Here is a 22,829-nt window from a genome sequence, read left to right as displayed (position 1 = left end):
TAAAATGGAAAAGTGCTTTCTATGTCTTCAGCTTTAGTGATCTAATGTCTTTTGTTATTGCAATTTTTCTTGTGAATGGATGACTGACCACTTATGTTTGATTTGACACATAAATAGAACTACGTGTAAATGTTAGCTCATAATAGAGTTTTGGCTACTTTAAAATCTTCTATTTAACCATTGCAATATGAACAGTTTATATGACGTATCTCCTCTCACATGATGAATAAATATCTTCTATAGTACCTTTTTATCTAAATATTAAGACTTGGTAACATTTTTGAATTGGTGCAGGTGAGCAATGGACAGTTTAGAACTAGGGGGTGATGAGAGGTATTGCTGTCCATTGGCAGAAAATATTTTTGTACAGAGATGTTCCTAGCTTTTTGAAAGCTCTGCATGATGGTGGGGTTATACTTCCTTTATCTGCTGCTTTTGTACATCAGTCAATAGTGGAAAGACACAAGGTTACTGGTGTGTTTTAGTCCTTATTAGGGATGCACCGATACTGGTTTTTCGGTATCGAGTACCGATATTTTGCTTTCGGTACTAGCCGTTACCGAGTACAAATACCAGTGCTTCCACTGGCATAGAGCCGGCTTCCCAACCAATCGGGAAGCCAGGCAGCGAGTAATGGCCCTGCTTCCTGATTGGCCGGGAAGCCGGCTCCATGCTGATTGGCTGGGAAGTCTGTTTCCCAGCCAATCAGGAGGCGTGTCATTACTCGTCACCCAGGTTCCTGATTGCCTGGGAAGCCGGCTCCATGTTCCCATACAGAAGTTTCGGTATCCGGGAAGGTATCGAAGCATTTGGGTGAGTACTAGTATCGGTGCATCCCTAGTCCTTTATAGATCAGTGGTTCTCAACCTTTCTAGGGCCGGGACCCCTTGGTAACATTTGCCAAGATGTAAAACGGTAAATTTAGGGATGACGCGGCTGCTGCAGCTACATCTGGCGGCGTGGTGGGAGAACTGACACTGCTGCGCTAGGAGAGGGCTGAGGAAGACTCTCGCCTAGCACAGCAGAAATTACACAGCGACCCACAGGTTGAGAACCACTGCTTAAAGGAGACAACAAATCGCAGCAATAGTCCATTATAGTATAATGTTCTATTGCTGGGATTTGTAGTCCTCTATAGCTGGTGTTATTCTGCAGTGTGCTGTATAATGATTATACGGAGCACCGCAGAATAACGCCAGCTATAGAAGACTACAGCAAATCGCAGCAATAGTACATTTGTAGTCCTCTGTAGCTAGTGTTGTTCTGCATTGCGCTGTATAATTTATTATTGCTAGGATTTGTATATAGCTGCTGGTATTCTGCAGTGTGCTGTATAATGATTATACGGCGCAATGCAGAATACCACCAGCTATATAGGAATACAACAAATGCCAGCAATAGTACATTATACATACAGTGTAGGGATGCACTGATTCCAATACTAGTATCGGTATCTGTGCCGATGCCGAGTATCTGGGCGAGTACCCGTACTCGCACCAAATGCTCAGATACCTTTCCCGATACTAGAACTTCCGGTCAGAGGGACTGATACGTTAATGAATGTGATACAGATCTATGTGAGGGGAATTAGGTGCTGGGTCATGTCACCATATTGTCAGATCTGTTTGGCCGGCCTCGATGCCGATTGGCTGGGAAGCCGGCTTCCCGGCCGATCAGCATCCGGCCGGCCAAACAGAATGGAGTCGGCTTCCCAGGCAATGAAAGAAGCCTGCCTGATTGGCTCTATGCTACCGGAAGTGCCGGTATCGGTACTCAGTATCGACGAGTACCGAAATATAACTATCGGTACTCGATATCCTGAAAAACCAGTATCTGTGCATCCATATATGTAAAAAAAAAAAAACAGCGGAGAAAGTTTTGCTGTGCTCGATCGAGCAGGAGACCCCTGGCAAATAGTCATTCGACCCCCCATGTTGAACGCTGTTATAGATGAACTGTGTTGCCATAAGTACTTGTACTTTCTATATCTGAGGAACAGCTTTTATTAGCTAAACTTCATGCCCATGAGAGTCACACAACAACACCTTTAGAAACCTGAGTTTGATCAATCACTCAGTCGGAGCCCACCCCGCCCAGCTTCTCCTCCCTCCCAGAGATATGGCGAAGGCCAGGTGGCCTAGGACTTTATGGCCCATCACCTGATATGCTGCTTTGGTTCCGGGCCCTTTACTGAAAACACAGCTGCAGAACAGTGCCCCCTCCCAAAGTCTGTCAACTTCAAACAGCACCGGCAGGGCTGTCCCCTTTTTATTTCTAAAATTTACTTTAACCTTCAAGCCATTTCTGATAAAAATTGGAGCAAAACTGAATATCTATTGGTAACAAATACAAAGTTGTGGCGGCATTCAGCAATGATGGGAATTTGGAGAATATTGCTACTTTTCCCATTTTAAAATCGACCGCCAGAATTCTAATATCAGAGACTTTGAACTGAGAAACAAAAAACATTTTCATTACCCCTTTCTGGTGTACCATGGGCAAGTGAAACGGCACAATTGAACCTGAGAAAACATTCATTGATTGGCCCTACCCTTAAAACATTTTAATATCTTGGTAAAACAACCAATATCCTTCTCTTAGCTGTCATTGGCCATTATGGTTTCCCTCCCAGCCACAATAATAGTCCTTCTTGCTTTGACTGACTAGAACAAATCCTGAGCCAAAAGTTTTACCTCTCATTGGCTGAAAGAAATCACAAATGGACCCAAAAATCCCCTACTTGGGCTTCTGGAGGTATAAGCATCTTACGGACTTCTTTAACTTCCTCCCTAAAAGCAGCAAACTTACCCCCACTATGACTCTTTGAGGGGATTTGTGAACCCCAAGGACACACTCAAGGTGCTTTTATCCCTATTAGGGCTGCAACAACTAATCGACATAATCGATTATTGAAAAAGTTATCAACGTTTTCAATAATCGATTAATCGCCTTTTTTATAGTTTATCCGATTAACCGATTAATCGAACTTAATAATCGGCTAACTAATCGATTTTGAAAATAATCGTTAGCTGCAGCTCTAATCCCTATCCTACAAAATTATCTTGTCTGATCGCAACCTACGAGCAGACTCTTCTACAGAAATGGGAGAGGAATCTTGGTATGTCCTTCTCAAAGGAACAAAAAAGTATTTGATGATCCATCTTCTCAACGCTGCCAAAACGTTTATTTTCCGAGTACAAGGGAACACTCTTCTCCCCCTACCAATAGGACACAGAATTTCCAGAATAAATAACATTACTTCCCTCTAACCCCCTTCCCATACCCATCTTTGTCCCTTCATTTTGGAAATCATCCCCATTACATGCGCTATCATACAAGATGCCGTATATAATGCTTCCTATTTGTTAGATCATAACTTTGCTATGAGTGTTATATCACTTTGACCTTTAATTTTACAATATTTAGATTGTAAGCCCCCACGGGCAGGGCCCTCCTTACCATCTTGTCTAGAATTGTATTGTGATTGTAATGTCTTCCTTATATTGTAAAGCGCTGCGCAAACTGTTGTTGCTATATAAATCCTGTATAATAATAATATAATTGCATTGTTGAATGAATACCTGTCTTAAAGTACCTGTTTAATTTTTTTGTGTCATGTCAACAAAGCAAGCATAACGAATTTAAAAAATGAGCACCGAAGTCCCAAAATTTACTCATGCTTTTTAACGCACATGCATTAAAATTGAGAACCCCCCAATGAAAATGCATATCAATGCACACTGCACGTGAGTTGCAACATGTTTCAAAACACAATGTGCAATACAAAGTGGATAGCAATGTGTGTTTTCACATGCCTAAGAACGGAGAGGAGTGAATGCAGCCTTCAAATGCACAGATTATACTTCTTTCTGGGTAGAGGGAGCAAAGAAAAATGATTTAGTGTGTACTTTTAAACTGCTTTATACATTATGGAAGAGCACTCTTCTTCCTACAAACAACAAGGTACTGGAAAGCTGGTGACATACTATTACATTTTAAAACCTGTAAATTGCTCAATTTTATTGCCAGGGCATTTTGAAATACAACATGTACTCAAAGATGAAATTGGCAAATATAATTTATTCTTCCACACTACTACTACTACAAAGATTCAGATTGTCATTAGCAACAGTTAGTACATAGAGGCTTTCACTGTAAAGCATTGTACATCAGTGCCTAAAAGGCTCGTTCAGTCTACAAGATTTAGCCAAGTAACTGAATTCTGATCGGAGCTGCTTCATGTTGCCGTGTTGAAAATGCAGCCCTCTTGCCTGTGAATGGCTTCCCACGTAGAACAATATCAAAGAAGCAAAGAACAACGATACACAAATAATTGGGTGCATGCAAGCACCTAGTGCTCAAGTTCACAGCCTATGTTGGTGAGGCAAATGTTACTAAAGCTACTTGACAGCCATAAATACCAGCATATATTACTTGTTTTAACCACTTAAAGGCCATAGTGTTTCAGCCCCTTCCTGGCCAGGCCATTTTTCAGTATTCAGTGCTGCGGTACTTTGACTGACGTTTATTCCGTCATGCAGCGCTGTACTGAAACGATTTTCATACCATTTTTTGGGGACAGATAGAGCTTTCTTTTGGTGGCTTTTATTTTTTACTATATAACAAAAAAATGGGGGGGGGCGCGCACACCCGCAGATCGTGCAAGCAATCGGGCGTCTCTAGAGACGCCTGATCGCTTGTATGTAAACAGCCATCGCTGGCTGTTTACATGCTAACAGTTTTCCCTCTCGTGTGCGGCGCTCAGCGCGCGCACGAGAGGGGGGGAGGGGCAGGACGTCTTAAGACGCCCACCCGCTCTGAGCAGACTTCCGTCCGGCCGTTCACAAACGGCCATGGACGGAAGGTGGTTAAAGTGCCCAGTTTCATGTAAGCACAAGGTTTATCCATCAGGGATACCATTACAAAACATATACTTGTGCTCTGTTTATCCTGTATTCAGCCGTTTCACTGATCATGTTTGCTGTCATTTATTGATAGAGACTTGATCCAATGACTTGTGGTTTCTTCAATGGTCAGTGCAGTTGCATCAGCGGCCTGCTGTTTGTCTGTAAGAAAAATAAAAAGAATAATACATCTTACTAAAATTCCTGCAAGACTTCTGAATCTCCCTGTGCTCTGCTCTTTGAGATAGATAGAATGGAAACCTGCACTATGCTTTTAAGGAGCCCATTATTGCTGGTCTCCTTTAAAAAATGTTAGATGCCTCGCTATCATGCTGATCCAATGCCTTCAATCCTTTAGGTCAATAGCTGGAACAAGTATACAAATCAGAAGTTATGGCTTACCTATCTCCATGTTTGTTCCGGTCAAAGACTCAGAGTATGGAACTTAGCAAGATAGAGCCCAGCAACAAGCATTTCTATGAGAACAGCAATGGCAGCCTCCCTATATTTCTTAGTATAGATTTGCTCAAATATCTGTTGATACTGTATGTGATAATGTAAAAAGCAAAGGTGAGTTCTCAATGTAAATTCAAACTGAGTGGTACACTTTAGATGTCACACATCAGCAGAGGGATCTGCTTGAAGGTGAAGATGTATATAAAAATGCTAAGCAGAATAATGTATGATTTATATAATATATATAGCTATTCCTACAACCCCAATTCCAAAAAAGTTGGGACGCTGTGTAAAATCTTAATAAAAACAATGCAATGATTTGCAAAGCTCATAAACCCATCTTTTAGTCAATAGAAAACATATCAAATGTTTAAACTGAGAAAATGTACCATTTCAAGAAACAAATAGGGTAATTTTGACATTGATGGCAGCAACACTTCTCAAAAAAGTTGGGACAGGGCAACAAAAACTGGCAAAATAAGTGGTACTAACAAGGAGGAGCTGGGAGAACATTTTGCAACTAATTAGGTTTGTTGGCAACAGGTCAGTAACATGATTGGGTATAAAAGGAGCATCTTAGAGAGTCAGAGTGTCTCAGAAGCAAAGAATGGCAGAGCTTCACCAATCTATAAAAAGCTGCATCTAACAATTGTTGAAGAATTTCAGAATAATGTTCCTAAACTTAAAATTGCAATGACTTTAAATGTATCATCATGTACAGTACATAATATCATCAAAAGATTCCGAGAATCTTGAGAGATCTCTGTGCGCAAGGGACAAGGCTGAAACACAATATTTGATGCCCGTGATGAACAACCACTGTCTTACAGTATATCTTTCCAACCTGATAATTTGAGGCGTCTGAATACTTTACCAAAAATACCAGTGATAGGTGAGCTGATACTCTAAATGAAACTATGTATTGACATAGAATGGACAGACAGATAAAGCACCTTCCATGATGGACATTGCTTCCATTCCAGAAATGTTATCTTCTATTCCAGAAATGCATGATTTACTTTTGGTTTCACAATGGTTCATTTGTGACCTAATGGGAAACACTCAAAGGAAATAGAAACGGTTTTTGAAAACTAAAGACAAATGTGTTTGTATCCAACGCAGTGATGTTGGCTAATCAATCCATCTCTAGGATAACTGTATCAGCTGAAAACGTGACTGGCACAACATTCCTACCAATAATGTGAGTGAAATAATATGGCATTGCAGTTTTCTATACATTTAGTGCTCACTGGTCATGTACTGAACATTATATGCTGTGAGGAAAAGGAAATAAACCCAAGGGCCAAACAGAGACAAAGTGAAGAAAAGATCTGCAACAAGTCAGGTACAGGAACACTATGGCATTTGGTGTTTTGTGGGTTCCAAATGCAGATAGTACAAAGTTTTGATCTCTGCATGCTGCAGATTGTTCCTAATATACAGTATATACATAGAATGTTTTTTACAGTGCTAGCGTTTTCAACATACTTAGCGTTGCAGGTCTCTATGTATATGTAGCAAGTTTTAGGTTCAGATATGGTAGTCATTGGAAGTAACACTCTAATACTGAGAACCATAACGTGTTTCGGTTTCAGCAAGAGAATAGAAAATCCTTGCGTTTGTTGGGTTTACATTAGGTGCCATTTACTAGTATCGGTGCCGATGCTGAGTATGTGGGCGAGTACTCTCCCAAATGCTTCCGATGCCTAGCCCGATACCCGAGCTTCCGGTATTAGGAAGCCGGGCAGCGAGTCATTACACACTGCCCGGCTTCCTGATTGGCCAGGAAGCTGGCTCCATGCTCCCTCGTCATCATGGAGCCAGCTTCCCAGCCAATCAGGAAGCCAGGCAGCGTGTAATCATTCGCTGCCCGGTTTCCTGATTGGTCAGGAAGGCCATGATGAGAGAGCATGGAGCCGGCTGCCCGGTCAATCATGATGCCGGGCGCCGCGTCATTACACAGCGCCCGGCTTCCTGATTGGCCAGAAAGCTGGCTCCATGCTTTCTCGTCATCCCTGCTAATCGGGAAGCCGGGTAGTGAGTCATTACACGCCGCCTGGCTTCCTTAATGGGACTTCCGGTATCGGTATCAGCGAGTACCCGAAAAAAATATCGGTACTCGATACCGAAAAACCGGTATCGGTGCATCCCTAGTTTACATGATTGCAACCCTGCTGATTATGATGCTGATTGGAACTGATGATGCAGTGCTTGCAGCTGCAATTTAATTTACAGCCCAGTATGTCTTTAGCCTGCAATACTGATAGAGAAGGGATGGTTACACCCTTCCTTTCTTTCATCCTGGGTGGTAGAACATTTTATTTGTGCTGCATTATCCTAAATGATCTGAGTATTTAACTCAAATGTGGTATTTCAACCTAGTAAGTGCTGGAACATGACATATTTTCTGTAATCATACTGTACCTTGCACAATGATCCTTTGTTCCATCCTTTAATTTCCCAGAAGTCCTGTGGTACAATTGTGCTTTCCTTGAGCCTTAGGAGAAACAATTTAGTAAAGCATCTCATTAATGTTTTCCCCACCCAAAGATACTGTACTTCTAGTATAATTCTATAGCGGGGTAGGCAAGCTCCTGCCCTCCAGCTGAGGGGCAACTACAAATTCAATTAAGCCTGGCAAGACTCTTTCAGCCTCAGGCATGACTCCCAGAGGCAGATGTTTGATGGGATATGTAGTTTTACCACAGCTAGGAGGGCCAGAGTTTGCCTACCGCTGTCTATCGTATTTTATAGGTGGAACTTCTTAAAGCCGATTAATGTCTTCATGTTAAAGAAAAACACTGTCTGCAAATAGTAAGTCAGTGCCATTGTCTTATCCAGTTATGCCTTGCATTTTTCAGTGAAGCACTGCATTCTGGAACAGCCATATTTGTGAAGCCTCAGGACTGGATAGGGACTTGATTCTCTTTCCCACCTTCCCTACATCAAGTGAGATTTTGTGGGGCTTCAGACATCAGTGCAGCCTACACCTAAACTGGAGACTGACAAGAAGCTCTGAAAAGTTGTCACTATTATGACTAAAAGGTTTCCTTCCCTAAAGCTAAACTCAGAATTTCTTACCTCCCTCTAATATGGTCTTCTTTTGCAATGTAATGCAGCCACTGTAAAATAGCTCCCTCAATTTCCCTTATTTCCTGTTTATAAGACCGGTGGCCACTGCGCCCTCTCCTTCCTTGGGCCACCGGTCTTGTAATTTCTGCTTGTATTTCATTTTTTTCCAGCAGCAACAAAATTTCATTGCTGGCTGCACTGGAAGGACACAGGCATCTCAGGCTGAATTTGATTGACAGGCCAGGAGACTCCCTGGTCTGTCCCACCCACCATGACCAACAGGCCAGAAGACCCCTGGTCTGTCCTGCCCATTCACATTTGTTGTAATAGATTGGCAGACTCTGTAAATGAGCACATTGTTTCACTGTAAATGCCCCTTCTCACCACCACATGCAGCATATGCATATTGTCTATTGAAGAATAAAAGGGATGAAAATACAATGATCAGACACAACATTATAACCATTGAGAGGTGAAGTGAATAACATTGATTATCTTGTTACAATGGCACCTGGGAGGGATATATTAGGCAGCAAGTGAATATTTTGTGCCTAAGGTTCATGTGTTGGAAGCAGAAAAAATGGGCAAGTGTAAGGATTTGAGAAACTTTGACAAGGGCCAAATTGTGATGGCTAGAGGAGTGGGTCAGAACAACTCCAAAAATTGCAGCTCTTGTGGGATGTTCCCAGCCTGCAGTGGTCAGGACCAACCAAAAGTGGTCCAAGGAAGGAAAACCGGTGAACCGGCAACAGGATCATGGGTGGCCAAAGGCTTATTGATGCACTTGGGGAGTGAAGGCTGGCCAGTGTAGTTCGATCCAATAGAAGAGCTACTGTAGCTCAAATTGCTGAAAAAGTTAATGCTGGCTCTGATAGCAAGTGTCTGAACACACAGTGCATCACAATTTGTTGCATGTGGGGCTGCGCAGCCGCATGCCCGTCAGGGTGTCCATGCTGACCCATGTCCATCACCAAAAGTGCCTACAATAAGCACATAAGCATCAGAAATGGACCACGGAGCAATGGAAAAAGGTTGCCTGGTCTGTATTGCGTTTTCTTTTATATCCTGTGGATGGCCGGTTGATTGTGTGTTGCTTACCTGGAGAAAAGATGGCACCAAGATGTACTATGAGAAGAAGGAAAGCCGGCGGAGGCAGTGTGATGCTTTGGCCAATGTTGTGCTAGGAAACCTTGGCGTCGTGCCATTCATGTGGATGTTACCTTCAGACGTACCACCCACCTAAACATTGTTGCTGACCAAGTACTCCCCTTCATGGGAACGCTATTTCCTGATGCCAGTGGCCTCTTTCAGCAGGATAATGCACCCTGTCACACTGCACAAATGGTTCACGAATGGTCTGAGGAACACAACAACAAGTTTGAGGTGTTGACTTAGCCTCCAAATTTTCTAAATCTCAATCCAATCATCTGTGGGATGTGCTGGAAACACAAGTGTGATCCATGGAGGCCCCAACTCGCAACTTACAGGACTTACATGACCTGCTACTGGCAGCTTGGTGCCAGATACCAGAGCATACCTTCAGAGGTCCAGTGGAGTCCATGTCTCAATGAGTCAGGGTTGTTTTGGTGGCAAAAGGGGGGACCTACTCAAACTTAGGTGCGAGGTCATAGTTTTATGGCTGATCTGTGTATTTTAATCCTTTCTGTACTATGAGATATTAACTACTCGGACTGCCACAATTCCCAAACCATAATGGGAATTGTAGTTTGTTTCAGCGGCCCTGTAAGTGACATCAGCGGTTCCCTGATGCCTCTTCCGGGTGCCTTGGCATAGCTGTACTCTCTGTTTGTAAACAATAACAGTATCAACGTTCTAATTCTACGACTAAGCGCCTGTGTGCGAAACATGCTAGAAGTCTCTGTTCATCTCCTGAAGCCGTGTTTGAAATATTTAGATGTGCCACTCTCCACTTTTTATAATGTACTTTATTTAAAACTAGGTAGTTAAAAAAATAAAATAAAACTTTATAATATACATAGATACAGGAATAAATGGTGTAAACTGAAAACTATCCCGAAGTTCAGTTTTAAAACTTCTATTAAAAAGAAGCATTTTAATAATGGCAAATCTCATAAGTGTTAAAAAAAATATTTCTGGTATCTTTGGTCGAGTTACCCCTCCTCCCCCCTGTATATCTATTATATACAATCAGTTTTCTGTAATATCCCATACCACATCTTATCTGTGACTGCAGCTGATGGTCAAGTATGGCTCTCATGTTGCTGGTGCTGTAGATTTGGGCAATGCTGCATAAGTACCGTTTCTGTCCCATAGTCAGATCTGGGTGCTGAAATAAAAAACGTACAACCATAGCTCGATAAAACACGTAAATACAGTTTTCATTTAAAGATATGTAAACATATGAACCATTCTTAATCTTTTAGATTGTAAGCTCTCATGGGCAGGGCCCTCCTAACCGAATTGTAAGTGTAATGTTCCCCTTATATTGTATTAATAAATGTTTTGCCTGGAGATCTGCTTTAAGTATTCTAAAAAAATGAAAGTATACCTTAAGAAAGGCTGCATTCTTCATAGACTTGGGGATTTGTATTGTTCTGACTTGTGAACTGACAGGAACACTTTCAGACATGTTGTTATTTCTTCCCGCAGTCTTTTGTCCACAAGCACTGTTATAATGTAGTCCTAAAAAAGACCAGAAAATGTTCCACTTATAGTAAATAGGATTGACATTTTTAGCTCATGTTTAAAAAAAGAAAAGAAAAAACACTTGAAACAGCTTCCTTTACTAGGCTCTCACTCTGTTTCTTCTGATTGAAGCCCATGGTCCTATAGAAACAAAAAACATTATTTTACTGATATCCGCACTATGGTAAGCAATCGGCACAAGTATTACAAAGAAACCGAGAGTCAGCAAATGATTACAATATTTAGAAGACAGTAAGTGAAAACTAGAAGCTAAGAGACCCTAGAAGATGTACAGTATATCCATAAATCCCCAAACAATTCCACAAGGCATGGCAACATTAGATATAAAAAGAAACCAGTTAAAACGGGTGGACAAGTGAATATGGAATTTGAAGGCCAGCAGGATATTTTTTTAGGCGCCATCTCCATTGACAACAACGAGATAAAACCTCAAAAGTTAGATGACAGGTATGAATTTTAAGGAGCATTAGCAACCTGGCTCCTGGGATTTGTCCAACCCTGGCTTAGAATGTTACCCAAACAAGAGTCAATGACTGGATCACACAGAAATCTGGAGGGAAGATGTAGTAAGCCCAAACCTGCTATGCCTTCACCAGCCTGCTCTAGAACCAAAAAGTTTATCTAGACCAAATGGATATATTACAAACTAATGGCTGCAACTAAAGGCGTCATTACTAATGTAGCCTACCTAACTCTTAAACCAAGAACTTTCTTCATACTCCTATTTCTATAATTCCACATTTCTCCCCTAATAAATACCCTATTTTTCTCAACACCTTACCTAGGGTATGTCAAAGCTTCAAAAATAGCACATTCAATGATCCGGTTGGTAATAACTCTGAGAACAGATGTCCTTGTAAGGCACCTTGGTCATCTTCATCCAAGACATTCCCTCAACCAGCCCTCCCTACAATATCAATGGATAAGTCTGATCAATCCCTTTCAAGAAGCTTGCAAGGTACTACAATGAAATCGGATTTCATTACTAAAATATCCAATTTAAAGCAAAACATTTACTCTCAAGCAATGAGAACAACAATTCACATTCACCCATAAATGTTCTATAGCTAATAGGACACAGGAACATTTTACTATACTTTAGGCTACTCTAGTATTGGAGCAGAATGCCATCGGTCTTACAAGATGTCAGAAGTAGTTGGTGATCAGCACAAGGTAGTGGCCCTTGTAGGACATGCTCTAAAGGTGCCCATACACCTGCCGATTATCGTATGATAAGCGCGGGAAATCCCGCAATTGTACAATAATCGTTAGGTGTATGGAAGGCGTGCGACCGTTTCTACTGTACGGTCGCACGTGTTTTGTCTTACGAGCAGGCTCGAAAACCCGCACAGAATCGTACTATTGTCGGCGGGTTTGTGGCCTGCCCGTAGGACAAATGCCGCACGGGCCGGTGTGGGCAAGCGCACACTGCCCGTTCAGCATTGCAGTCATCGGAAGCCCGCCCCTGTGAGCTCCGCCCACCGGAGAGCAGCAGTGACGCGACGCTCGGCGAGGTAAGAAAAAAAAACAGCGCAAGCTTCGGCGCTAGGCATCGGGGCATTTTGACAAGTACAAGTACGATGCTAGCATCGGTATCGGGACATCCCTAGTTGTAAGGTGTATGGGCACCTTAAAACTGCCAAAGTTTAGTGCGCTTCTGGTCAGATATAGAGAGATTTATTGGCTAGGTAATCAACAAGCAATTAAAGTCACCTTAACTATTAACAAAAATGTATCTTATTTGTGTATCAGGACCGGTTCACACCAGAAAACTCCGCGTACCAGTGCGCTCGGCCTCAGCTGTAGATCCTCAAATCACCTCTGAATTGTGTTGTAAAGTAGTCGCCGCTCCAAACTCGCTCCTGTGATGGACTACAATCTCACTTTTAGTTTACTGATTTGTATTGTGATTGTAATCCATCACAGGAGCGAGCTTGGAGCGATGACTACTTTATAACACACACAGGGACCATGGGGAAGAAAAGTAGTCACCCTCCAGAAGGAAGGACAGTGTCAGCACCAATTCAGAGATGATTTGAGGATCTACAGCCGAGTGATACACAAATAAGATATATTTTTGTTAATAATTAAGGTACATGAATGAAGTAGGATTGAACTCCTGAGTTTAATGTCATTTTAAACAATACGCAGCCTTTTTTCTTCTCCATTATGACTAGCTTCCCTTTAAATTGTGCAAAACGAAACCTTTCTGTGTCACTATGGAAGCACAGCAATGTCTAGGCTACAGCTGAACAAATTCCAGACAAATCAGCACCAGTTGTACAATGAAGGTTGTACTCCTAAAGCCAACCATTGGCATATCATATGAGCTTTAACATTGTATGCCATTTTAAAAGCGATTTTTAATCTTTTTAAATCTGCAGTTTTCATTAAAAGGAGTCTCTTACTTTGCGGAGGTGCCAACTGTCTTCCAACTCTGCTCGTACACTGTCAGCCTGTCACATGCGCCCCTAATGGTGACAGCAAGCAGCTGGGGGGTGGGGGCACTGGAGGATGCCGGACCAGGATGTAAGGGGCTCTGTCTGGTGCCCTGCCCAGCTCATTGCCAGGAGCTTGGTGGTGAATAAAAGGTATATCACCGGCACACACTTGAAAAGATATTTAAAGTATTGATATGTTTTTTCAATACCAGATGTCACATACTGTCATACAGTGCTAACATTTCGGGTCTGCACAGGGAACCTTCATCAGAGCGACAGTGACATGATGCATAGATGAACATACAAGTATAAATACACATCAATCCCAGGGAGCTTGGTGAGACGCAAACCAGAGCATCCCGCTCAGCTCTTGGCAACCAGTGATGTCAGTGAGCTGGGTGGGACACAAGACAGAGTGTCACAGGTTGCTAAGAGCAACCTGTGCGCAGCGCTTTACAATATAAGGAAGACATTACAATCACAATACAGTTCAAGACAAGATGGTAAGGAGGGCCCTGCATGTTAGGGCTTACAATCTAAAAGGGAGGGGCAAATGATACATGAGGAGGTAGCTGTGTGGGGATGAATTGTTTGAGAACGTGACAGTTCCGTGGTTAGGTTGAGGTGGGATAGGCTTCCCTGAAGAGATGAGTCTTAAGGGATCGCCTAAAGGCAGTCAGTGTGGGAGATAGACGGACAGGTTGGGGTAAAGCGTTCCAGAGGATGGGAGAGACTCTAGAGAAGTCCTGGAGGCGAGCATGGGAGGAGTTGACGAGGGAGCTGGAAATCAGAAAATAATTTGAAGAGCGGAGGGGACGGTTAGGGTGATATTTAGAGACAAGGTTTGATATATAGCCAGGGGCAGAGTTGTGGATGGCTTTGTAGGTGGTTGTTAATATTTTGAATTTTATCCTTTGGGCTATTGGAAGCCAGTGCAGGGATTGGCAGAGGGGGTTGCAGACACTGAGCGGCTGGTTAGGTGAATGAGTCTAACAGCTGCATTCATAATAGACTGGAGGGGGGATAGCCTGTGTAGAGGTCAGCCAATGAGGAGGGAGTTGCAGTAGGCAAGACGAGAGATAAGGGAGTGGATGAGTAATTTAGCAGTTTCATTGGTGAGGAAGGGGCGTATTTTGGAGATGTTACGGAGAAGGAGGAAGGGATTTGGATAGGGATTGGATGTGGGGAAGAAAAGTGAGGTCCGAGTCAAGGATGACACCTAGGACCTTGGCATGGGGGGAGGGCTGGATAGTTGTGTTAACAATCTCAAGGGAAAAGATGGGGGAAGGTGCACGGGCAGGAGGAAATATCATGATCTCAGTTTTTGAAAGGTTGAGTTTTAAGAAATGTTGTGACATCCAGACGCATATGTCAGTTAGTAGGTTAGTGACACGCAAGGACACTAAGGGGGTGAGTTGTGGAGTGGAAAGATAAATTTGAGTGCCATCGGCATAGAGATGGTATTGGAAGCCATGTGAGGTTATTAACTGACCAAGAGAGGAAATGTAGATGGAGAAGAGAAGGGGTCCAAGGACAGACCCTTGGGGGACCCCTACAGAAAGAGGAAGAGGAGTTAGATTTGTAGGTGACACTAAAGGAGCGCTTAGATATGTAGGAGGAGAACCATGAGAGAGCAGAGTCTCGTAGGCCAAGCGGGTGGAGTTTTTTGAGGAGGAGCAGGTGGTCCACAGTGTCAAACGCAGCAGAACAGTCTAATAGCAAGAGTAAGGAATAGTGGCCATTGTTTTTAGCTGTTAGTAAGTCATTACTGAGTTTTAGGAGGGCGGTTTCCGTGGAGTGTTGGGGGCAAAAGCCAGACTGTAGGGGTCCAAAAGGATTGTTTATAATACACAGTGTACGGCGCACACCAAATGTCATTCAGCTAGAGGTTACAGCTACATCCGCACTGTTCCTCCCAGAGCACACTAGTGTAGCTGGCTGCTGTGATCAGTGTTGTCAGCTCCCTGCAGGAACTTACCAGCTCACTGGATTTCTGGCAGAATCAGCAGGTATTTTTTTGCACTTATCGAACAACTATGACAAAACAATTTAAATGGTATATTTAACAGACCAAAAGTGAGCAAATTAGAAAAGTGTATAGTTGGGGTTTAAATACTTAAAGAAGAACGCCGGGTAATTTTTTTTATTAACCCTTGTAGTGGGGCTACCCTGGCACTGCAAGGGTTAACTGCTCATTTTGGTCTAGGGCTGAAAATAAAAAAAGTTATACTTACCTGATCCTCAGAGCCGGCTTGCTCTTAGACCGGTCCTTCCAGCCTTGCTCCCCCTCCTCTACAGCGGTCTAAGGTCCCTGAGTCAACACATTCAATACAGTGTGTAAAGGACGTCAGAACGCTGAGGGACATGCCATTGCTGCAGTGGAGGGGGAGACAGGCAGGAGGGAGCGCCGTCACAGTCGGCTTGGAGGATCGGGTGAGTATAACTTTGTTATTTTCCACCCTAGACAAAAACAAGCAGATAACCCTTGTAATGCGGGGGTAGCACCACTGCAAGGGTTAATGAAAACATTGCCCAAAGGAGTTCTTTAAACACTGGGAGGGGGATTTATTATAACTGGAGCAGCTGTGCATGACAACCAATCAGCTTCTTTCTTCAGTTTGTTCAGTTAATGTGACATTAAAAAGTCAATGTTTCCCCCCCCCCATGTTAGTCAGCACTTACCTTAAATGATGTCTCTTAATCCGATCTTCCTCCTCTTTCCAGCGCTGCTGCGGGTCTCCGATCCAGCGCTGACTCCTCTGAGCTTGCTGGCACTTCCTGTCACACGGTGTCTGCATGCGGGTGCACGCGTCCATAGACTTACCTTGTGTCTCTCCTCGTCTCCCAGCCGAAAATCCGAACTGCGCGTGCGCCCGCCCCAAGATGCTTTGAAGCCACCCAAGCAGTTTCGGATTTTTGCCGGGCGGGAGCGCGCGGCAAAGACGGGGTAAGTTTAAACCGCTGTTAAAGCGTTTTTTGAAAAACTGTTTGCATTAATCTACTGCTTGCTAGCCGTAGATATATGCAAAAAAAAAACCGGAGGGTTTAGAAACCCTTTAAGATTTGAAAATGAAAGAGAGAAGCTGATTGGTTGCCATGCCCAGCTGCTCCAGGTTTTGTCTGCTCCAGTTTTGATGAATCCCCCTCTGGGTATTTTTTTTAATGTACAACAAAACAAACAAAAAACAAGATTTTTTTCTCTGCCTTACAATTCCATATGTCTGATTTTAAAACTAAAGAGTGAGAAAAATCCTGTAACTTGACCTTGCATTTTCTATTAATAAGAGATCATGGGACAATCAATGAAGTCCCCTTACCTTGCTGGTGTCCTCTGGCATGGCTCATGATCTGGGGAGTGATCTCCTGATGTGGAATTGTGACCCTCCATGTTCAGCACACACGTCCTCACCCCGCTCTCCAGGAATACACGTCGCCATGGTTATTTGGACACTGGGGAGATGACAGCGCAACCATCGCAGCTTGCAGAAGCCAGGCACCAGCTGCGCATGCTCATTACATCTGTGGCTACAAGCAGTTTAGGAGCTAACATTTGCCCCGTATTGTTATTGTAATAATGAAAGGTGTGATGATAACGAAGAGACAGGTCTGCGCACTTACATTGATAAAACAATATCGTGCCTGTGTTTTTCTTTTTGTACTTGTGTTCAGCTTGGGGTACTCCGTTGTACCTTTGGGATGATGAGTTGTTTGGACTGTCGCGGCTTCCTTCCTGAACCCGGAAGTAAAACACATGTGAGGCAGCGGTGCTGGCTGAGGCTTGTGTGGCGGTCTGTACGGTAATCATTATGCCTCGCTACGCTCAGCTGGTTATGGGGCCAGCGGGCAGCGGAAAGGTGAGACTGGTGTCTATTATGACCTGACATGCTTCCTTCCATCATAGCACTTTTTTTCTTCTATCCGCTGAAGAGAGTGGCTTGCTAATATGGACCCATGCTGGTGCTATGGATTTGACATCTGACCTAGAGGAGGTAAATGGAAACCGGTCGTAAGGAAAAATGAAGGCTGTCACTACTGAGCTCTACTTTTAAAAATGCACGTTGCTTGGTTGTCAAGCTCCGAGTCATGGACAAGGATAACTTGGGCAGATAAGAAAACCTGGAGGAAAGGCACAAGTCCTTATCTGCATGCTTGTTCGGACTCACATGCTCGAAGTATTGAAGCCAATGATAATTAATATTAGCAGAGAATGGTCATCAATGGCATTCCTCCTCTTTTGTCTCATGTCAGGTTTATTTTAAAGGGGCAGCAGTTATCTGTCACCCTGGAAGCTGCCATCCAGTACTAGAAGTTGGGATAGTATGACTTCAGGAGACGGTAATCCTTTTCATGAAGGAAGATCACCTTATGTAATGTAGCAGAGGCATATTGTGCCCCAGAACTAATAGCACTTCTGGGAGTCAGGCAGTGGCAATTTCCAGCTATGGATGGAAGCCTTGGCTATGACAGGTTCTCTTTTAATTAAAGCCTAAAATACAAATTTGTCTTTTTACATTACTCTGTCACTGAACCTTATTGCAGGTTTTATTGTGTAGCACTGGTAATACAAAGCAAACACTTGGTATTGCTTGCAGTCTCTTCCACATAGCACCACTTCCTGTGATGTCCTGACAGCAATTACTACTGCTGCAAATTCCACGGTGGAGGTTGTCTGATTATGTCTTCTCTTCTGGACTGCAGCCTACATGAAGCCATGCTGATGCACTGTGTGCCTGTTATTTTGGTTGCCCGGTATCTAAGATTGGCATGCCCGATATTCAGATCTGCATTGAATGATTGACAGGGCTAGGGGGGCCCTTTATCTTTTACAATAATTTTTATTAGGTTTTCAAAGAAAGTAATCTAACCGTGCACCTTTAGCGCAGTAGATTTTCATACAGTAATGTTTGACAGTAAGGATTGGTTGCATCAACAGATATTGTGCTCCACACTTCTCAAGAGCAATGAGATGGGAGTTATTGCAGTCATATGGCCACTGTTAGGGCTAGTTCACACCAGCTGTAGTTGTGATGCAGTTTGTTCAGTTTGGCAGCTGCATCCAAAATGCATCACAATGCTTTCCAATGAGATTTCTGGTGCTCTGTTCACACCAGTGCAGTCCGTTGTGATGCAGTCAGAAAATATACTGCTTGCCCTATTTTAGCCGCATCGGATCACAACGGAATGCATGCAAACGCACTGGAAAGCACCTGAAATCCCATTTTAAGCAACAAAAATGCATCAATCGTGGTAAAATCACGGCAAAGTGCATCACATTGCAGCTCTGCAGATGCACACAGTTCTGGTGTGAACTAGCCCTTAAAAAACACATTGTGTATGGTATTTTGAACAGTTTTGTTTTATAGTAATGCAGCATTTTTTAAGTTATCTAATATCGCTGATTGCCTGCTTAAGCAGACTACTTCACAAGTGCTGTAAAGTAAAATTCCAGAAAGGGTCTTTTGTGCAATTTTGGGTGAAGTAAGTATTAAGTGCAAGGTACATGTATCTCCTTCACCAAATATACTGCTGCAAAATCCAGGCTCTCCCTGTTGTTTGCTTGCTGGAAAGACTAAACATCTCCATTGACGTGTGGGGCCAACTACTGTTACTCAAATGATTCAGAACACGGCTACCAGAAGCATGCAAGGAGAACTATGATCTTCAGCAGCATATCTGGCAAAGCATGTATTGATGGTAACTAACTTGCTGCTTTGCCATAGTACACATCATAAATTACTAACAGTAGCTCCAATAATATCTATCTGCATATTTCCAACTATTACGCTTTCAAAAATCATATATATGTGTGTATATATATATATATATATATTTCGACTATCCTGTTATGGCTGGTAAATTAATTCTTGACTGTTTTTAAACTGTTCTGCTGATCTGCAGCATGTAATGTATGATCCTGGAAACAACCGAGTGTCTATTTGTCTTAATTTGCTTGTGATTACTGCATTTTAATATGAAGTCAATACAGAGTACATGGTATGGGGGTATGGCGTTAGTTAGACCTATTTTTAATAGTAAATCTCAAGCAACTGGAAACAACATTTATCCGGAATCTACCAGTCGCTGTGGATGCCGGATAACAGGGAGTTTATTTTACATACACAGTATATCTTTACATTCTGGCAGATTTGACTTCACCATGCTGGAGCCTGTAATCTCTAGTTTGTGCATTTTACATCACTTTCATTGTTCACCCCCTGGTGTAGATTGTGTCATAAGAAAAGAGGCCTATGTTTTAAACACTACTTTATCAAAAGTGTGCTAATAATTATACACTTGGATTCATTATTGTTTTGTAATATATATGTGTATGTATGTATATAATAATCTCTGGTTAAAGAGCAGTGTATGACATTATGCTTTATGTGGCCTTGATAGAGGCTTAAAGGAGAACTATGGGGTTAGGGCTTTTCCCCGTAGTTCTCCTTAGGGTAACGGGAGGACACAAACTAGCGTTCACCGTCACCCTAAGCTTAGTATACCGCGAGCTACAGCTCGCGGTATATTGAGACGCCGCAGCTGAAGCGTATCCCGTCCCCTCCCCCCTCCGTTCCGCCAGTCAGCGCTGGCGGATCGGAGAGGGGGAATCCAGTCCCTCCCCTGTCACGGCAGAGAGCCGTGGCAGGATCGAGAAGTGAGCGAACACCGGTATGTGTTCGCTCACTCCCGATCTACTGAGCCGACCTGTGACAGTCTCATTGTCACAGGTCGGCTAGAACTATGAGGTGAGTGAAAAGCACTCGCCTCATAGTTCTCCTTTTAATAAAAGATCACTGTACACTAATGTAAAATGTAGCTCCAGACAGGACTTTTTAATTTTTTTTATTTTCTGGATAGCATGGAGAAGAGTTAGAATCTCTATCATTTTGTTTTATTGCTGTCTGGTCCCTATTGGGGAGATTTCTCCTCACTTTGTGTGCCTGTGACTACTGTCACAGCCTCTGCTGTGATAGGCTGTATGTCCCCAACAGGACTGCAGACAAGAATAAACACCTAACAGAGTTTCTTACCCTTGCCCTTTCTGTTTCTATTGTTGTGTCCCTGTTGAAGAGATGTACGGTCTTTTCCTGCCTTGGTAAAACTGTTAATTGGAAGGGATTGAGGTAATTTCCTTCTCCACTCTAATTCAAACTAACAAAAAGAAACTTTTGGCTGGAGTTTCACTTCATGGGTATGCTACTAATTACCTGCTGCTTGGATGAAAAAATGTTCCTGATCACTAGTGTATATGCTTTGTTACAGATATCCGGGAGCTGATAGAAGTAGATGATGTGATGGAAGACCGCTCTCTCAGATTTGGCCCTAATGGGGGCCTTGTATATTGCATGGAATATTTTGCTAATAATTTTGACTGGCTGGAGAGTTGTTTGGGACATACTGAGGATGACTATATACTCTTTGACTGCCCAGGTAAGCCTGTAAGTTATGATAGTCTTCCACAACATTACCTTCATCAATCTAAAAAACACATGCAAGTTGTCTGAGTGTTCAGGATGAAATGTATTCATTTTCAAATTATACACCTGAATACAACAAATAAAGGGCATCACAATCCACAAGAAGAATTGAGATAGATTTTCAGTAGTGACACCCAATAATTAACATGAAAAAGGGAGTAACATAGCACAACTTACATTCCGAATCAAACAAAAACTTTCAAAAACGTGTATCTGAACAATTCCAGGGGATCATAAGAAGAAAAAGCATCGGGTGGGAGACCTGGCGGTAAACTCCGACCGTCTGAAATAATGGATCCAAGAACAAACATTCTACTCCCTACAGAGCGGAAGCACTCCCCGGAAGGCACACAAAGAAAAGATATCTAAGATAAGCAACACAAGAAAGGAAAGGACATAAAGTCAAGAGCTAAAAGGGGACAGTAAAACCAACCCGGTTGATGTGCGGTTTTAGCTCAGGACAAATTGAGGAAATGTTTTACCTCTTGGCAAACAGCATATTAAACCTGAGAAATGTTCTGACCCCTCACTTCTTTATCCAAAGTTAAGAAAAAGGATTTGGCTTTAGATACTTTTATATATTTGAGATACTGATATGTGATCCAGGATAGGATTCTCCACAACAACCATATTATTATAGCCTGTCTTTTTTTTTTTTTCTTCATAGGTCAGATTGAGCTGTACACTCACCTGCCAGTTATGAGGTACCTGGTAGAACAGCTCCAACAGTGGGAGTTTAGAGTCTGTGGAGTCTTCCTTGTTGATTCTCAGTTCATGGTGGAGTCTTTCAAGGTAGGATTTACAATCAGAAAAAAATACAGCTTATAAATGGTGAATAAATTAATGTAGGATTCTAGAGGCAGCAGACTACTGATACTGTTCTTGGAATTTGAGCATATGTTTACATACACGTTTTAGTCTTGTTGGCATGTCTGGCCCTATTGGCTCAGATAGGGGAGGCAGTGAGCAGAGCCCCTAAATTCAGCTTCTGTGCTATCCAACATAAACATGACTAAATAGAAAAATGTATTAATTGTTCTACAGCCTTCTTTACCCGCTGTCTAGGTTAGAGCTGCAGCTAACGATTATTTTCAAAATCGATTAGTCAGCCGATTATTAAGTTCGATTAATCGGTTAATCGGATAAACAATCAATTAGATTTTAAAAAATGGCTCCAGTGATGGGACTATTAGTTTGTATTGAGATTGCAGTCCATCACAGTGGCAGGCTTGGAGCGGTGGAAGTAAAAAAGAAAAAAAAAAAAGTGTGGTGTGCAATATAGTGAGATGAAAAGTGTAAAATTATACAGCAATTAATGCAGAATGGCACCGGCTATAGAGGACTCCAAAACCCAGCAATAATACATTATACTATTAGTACAATTTACAATACCACCAGCTATACAAATCCTAGCAATAGTACATTATAGCTGGCGGTATTCTGCATTGCGCTGTATAATGTACTATTGCTGGGTGTTGTAGTCCTCTATAGCTAGTGGTATTCCGCATTGCACCTCTGTATAATGTATGGCTATTGCAATTTAAAATAACCAATAACAGGCTGGATATTGTTTCCAGCCTCTGATGGGAGACTTGACGTCGGTGTTCTATCAACTCAAGAAAAAGGGGACGAGGAGCAGAGAAGGGAACGGTGCGGGCAACGGAAGTACAGAGGGAGCGGGGGATTGCAGAGTCACCACAGCCTCTTCTCCCCGCTGGTGCCGGCTACAGTGGTCTGTGTCCCCGCTGCCTCTGCCGATACAGGCGGGGGGTGAAAGGGGCCCCAGCAGCTGC

General features: G+C 42.7%; 2 protein-coding genes across 2 annotated transcripts in view; one reads left to right on the top strand and one right to left on the bottom strand.

Annotated features, from left to right (window-relative positions):
• Positions 1-4,944: 4,944 nt before the first annotated feature.
• FAM216A (family with sequence similarity 216 member A) lies at positions 4,945-11,097 on the bottom strand. The gene is made up of 5 exons (XM_018558322.1): positions 10,963-11,097; positions 10,626-10,740; positions 7,785-7,857; positions 6,314-6,408; positions 4,945-5,066 (listed from the first exon to the last, which is right to left on the bottom strand). Exons 1-5 carry the CDS (start codon positions 11,041-11,043, stop codon positions 4,966-4,968), a joined length of 465 nt encoding a protein of 154 aa, XP_018413824.1. The 5' UTR covers positions 11,044-11,097; the 3' UTR covers positions 4,945-4,965.
• A 6,270-nt stretch (positions 11,098-17,367) lies between these two features.
• The window catches only part of GPN3 (GPN-loop GTPase 3), an 8,415-nt gene continuing 2,953 nt past the window's right edge, over positions 17,368-22,829 (top strand). Inside the window, 4 exon segments of the mRNA XM_018558303.1 lie at positions 17,368-17,500; positions 19,390-19,413; positions 20,822-20,989; positions 21,704-21,828. Coding sequence (XP_018413805.1) covers positions 17,368-17,500; positions 19,390-19,413; positions 20,822-20,989; positions 21,704-21,828 — 450 coding nt within the window.

This window comes from Nanorana parkeri, unplaced genomic scaffold (genome assembly GCF_000935625.1).
Source record: "Nanorana parkeri isolate BGI_ZX_2015 unplaced genomic scaffold, ASM93562v1 scaffold331, whole genome shotgun sequence".
Classification (NCBI taxonomy): domain Eukaryota; kingdom Metazoa; phylum Chordata; class Amphibia; order Anura; family Dicroglossidae; genus Nanorana; species Nanorana parkeri.
This window is presented reverse-complemented; position numbering and strand designations above follow the sequence as displayed.

Coding starts and splice junctions, on each gene's coding strand:
- FAM216A (XM_018558322.1), bottom strand. CDS start 11,043: ATGTCTGAAAGTGTTCCTGTCAGTTCACAAGTCAGAACAATACAAATC. Junction 7,858..10,625: donor GCAGTCACAGATAAGATGTG/GTATGGGATATT, acceptor GTTTCTCCTAAG/GCTCAAGGAAAGCACAATTG. Junction 5,067..6,313: donor AGCAATGTCCATCATGGAAG/GTGCTTTATCTG, acceptor TTTTTCTTACAG/ACAAACAGCAGGCCGCTGAT.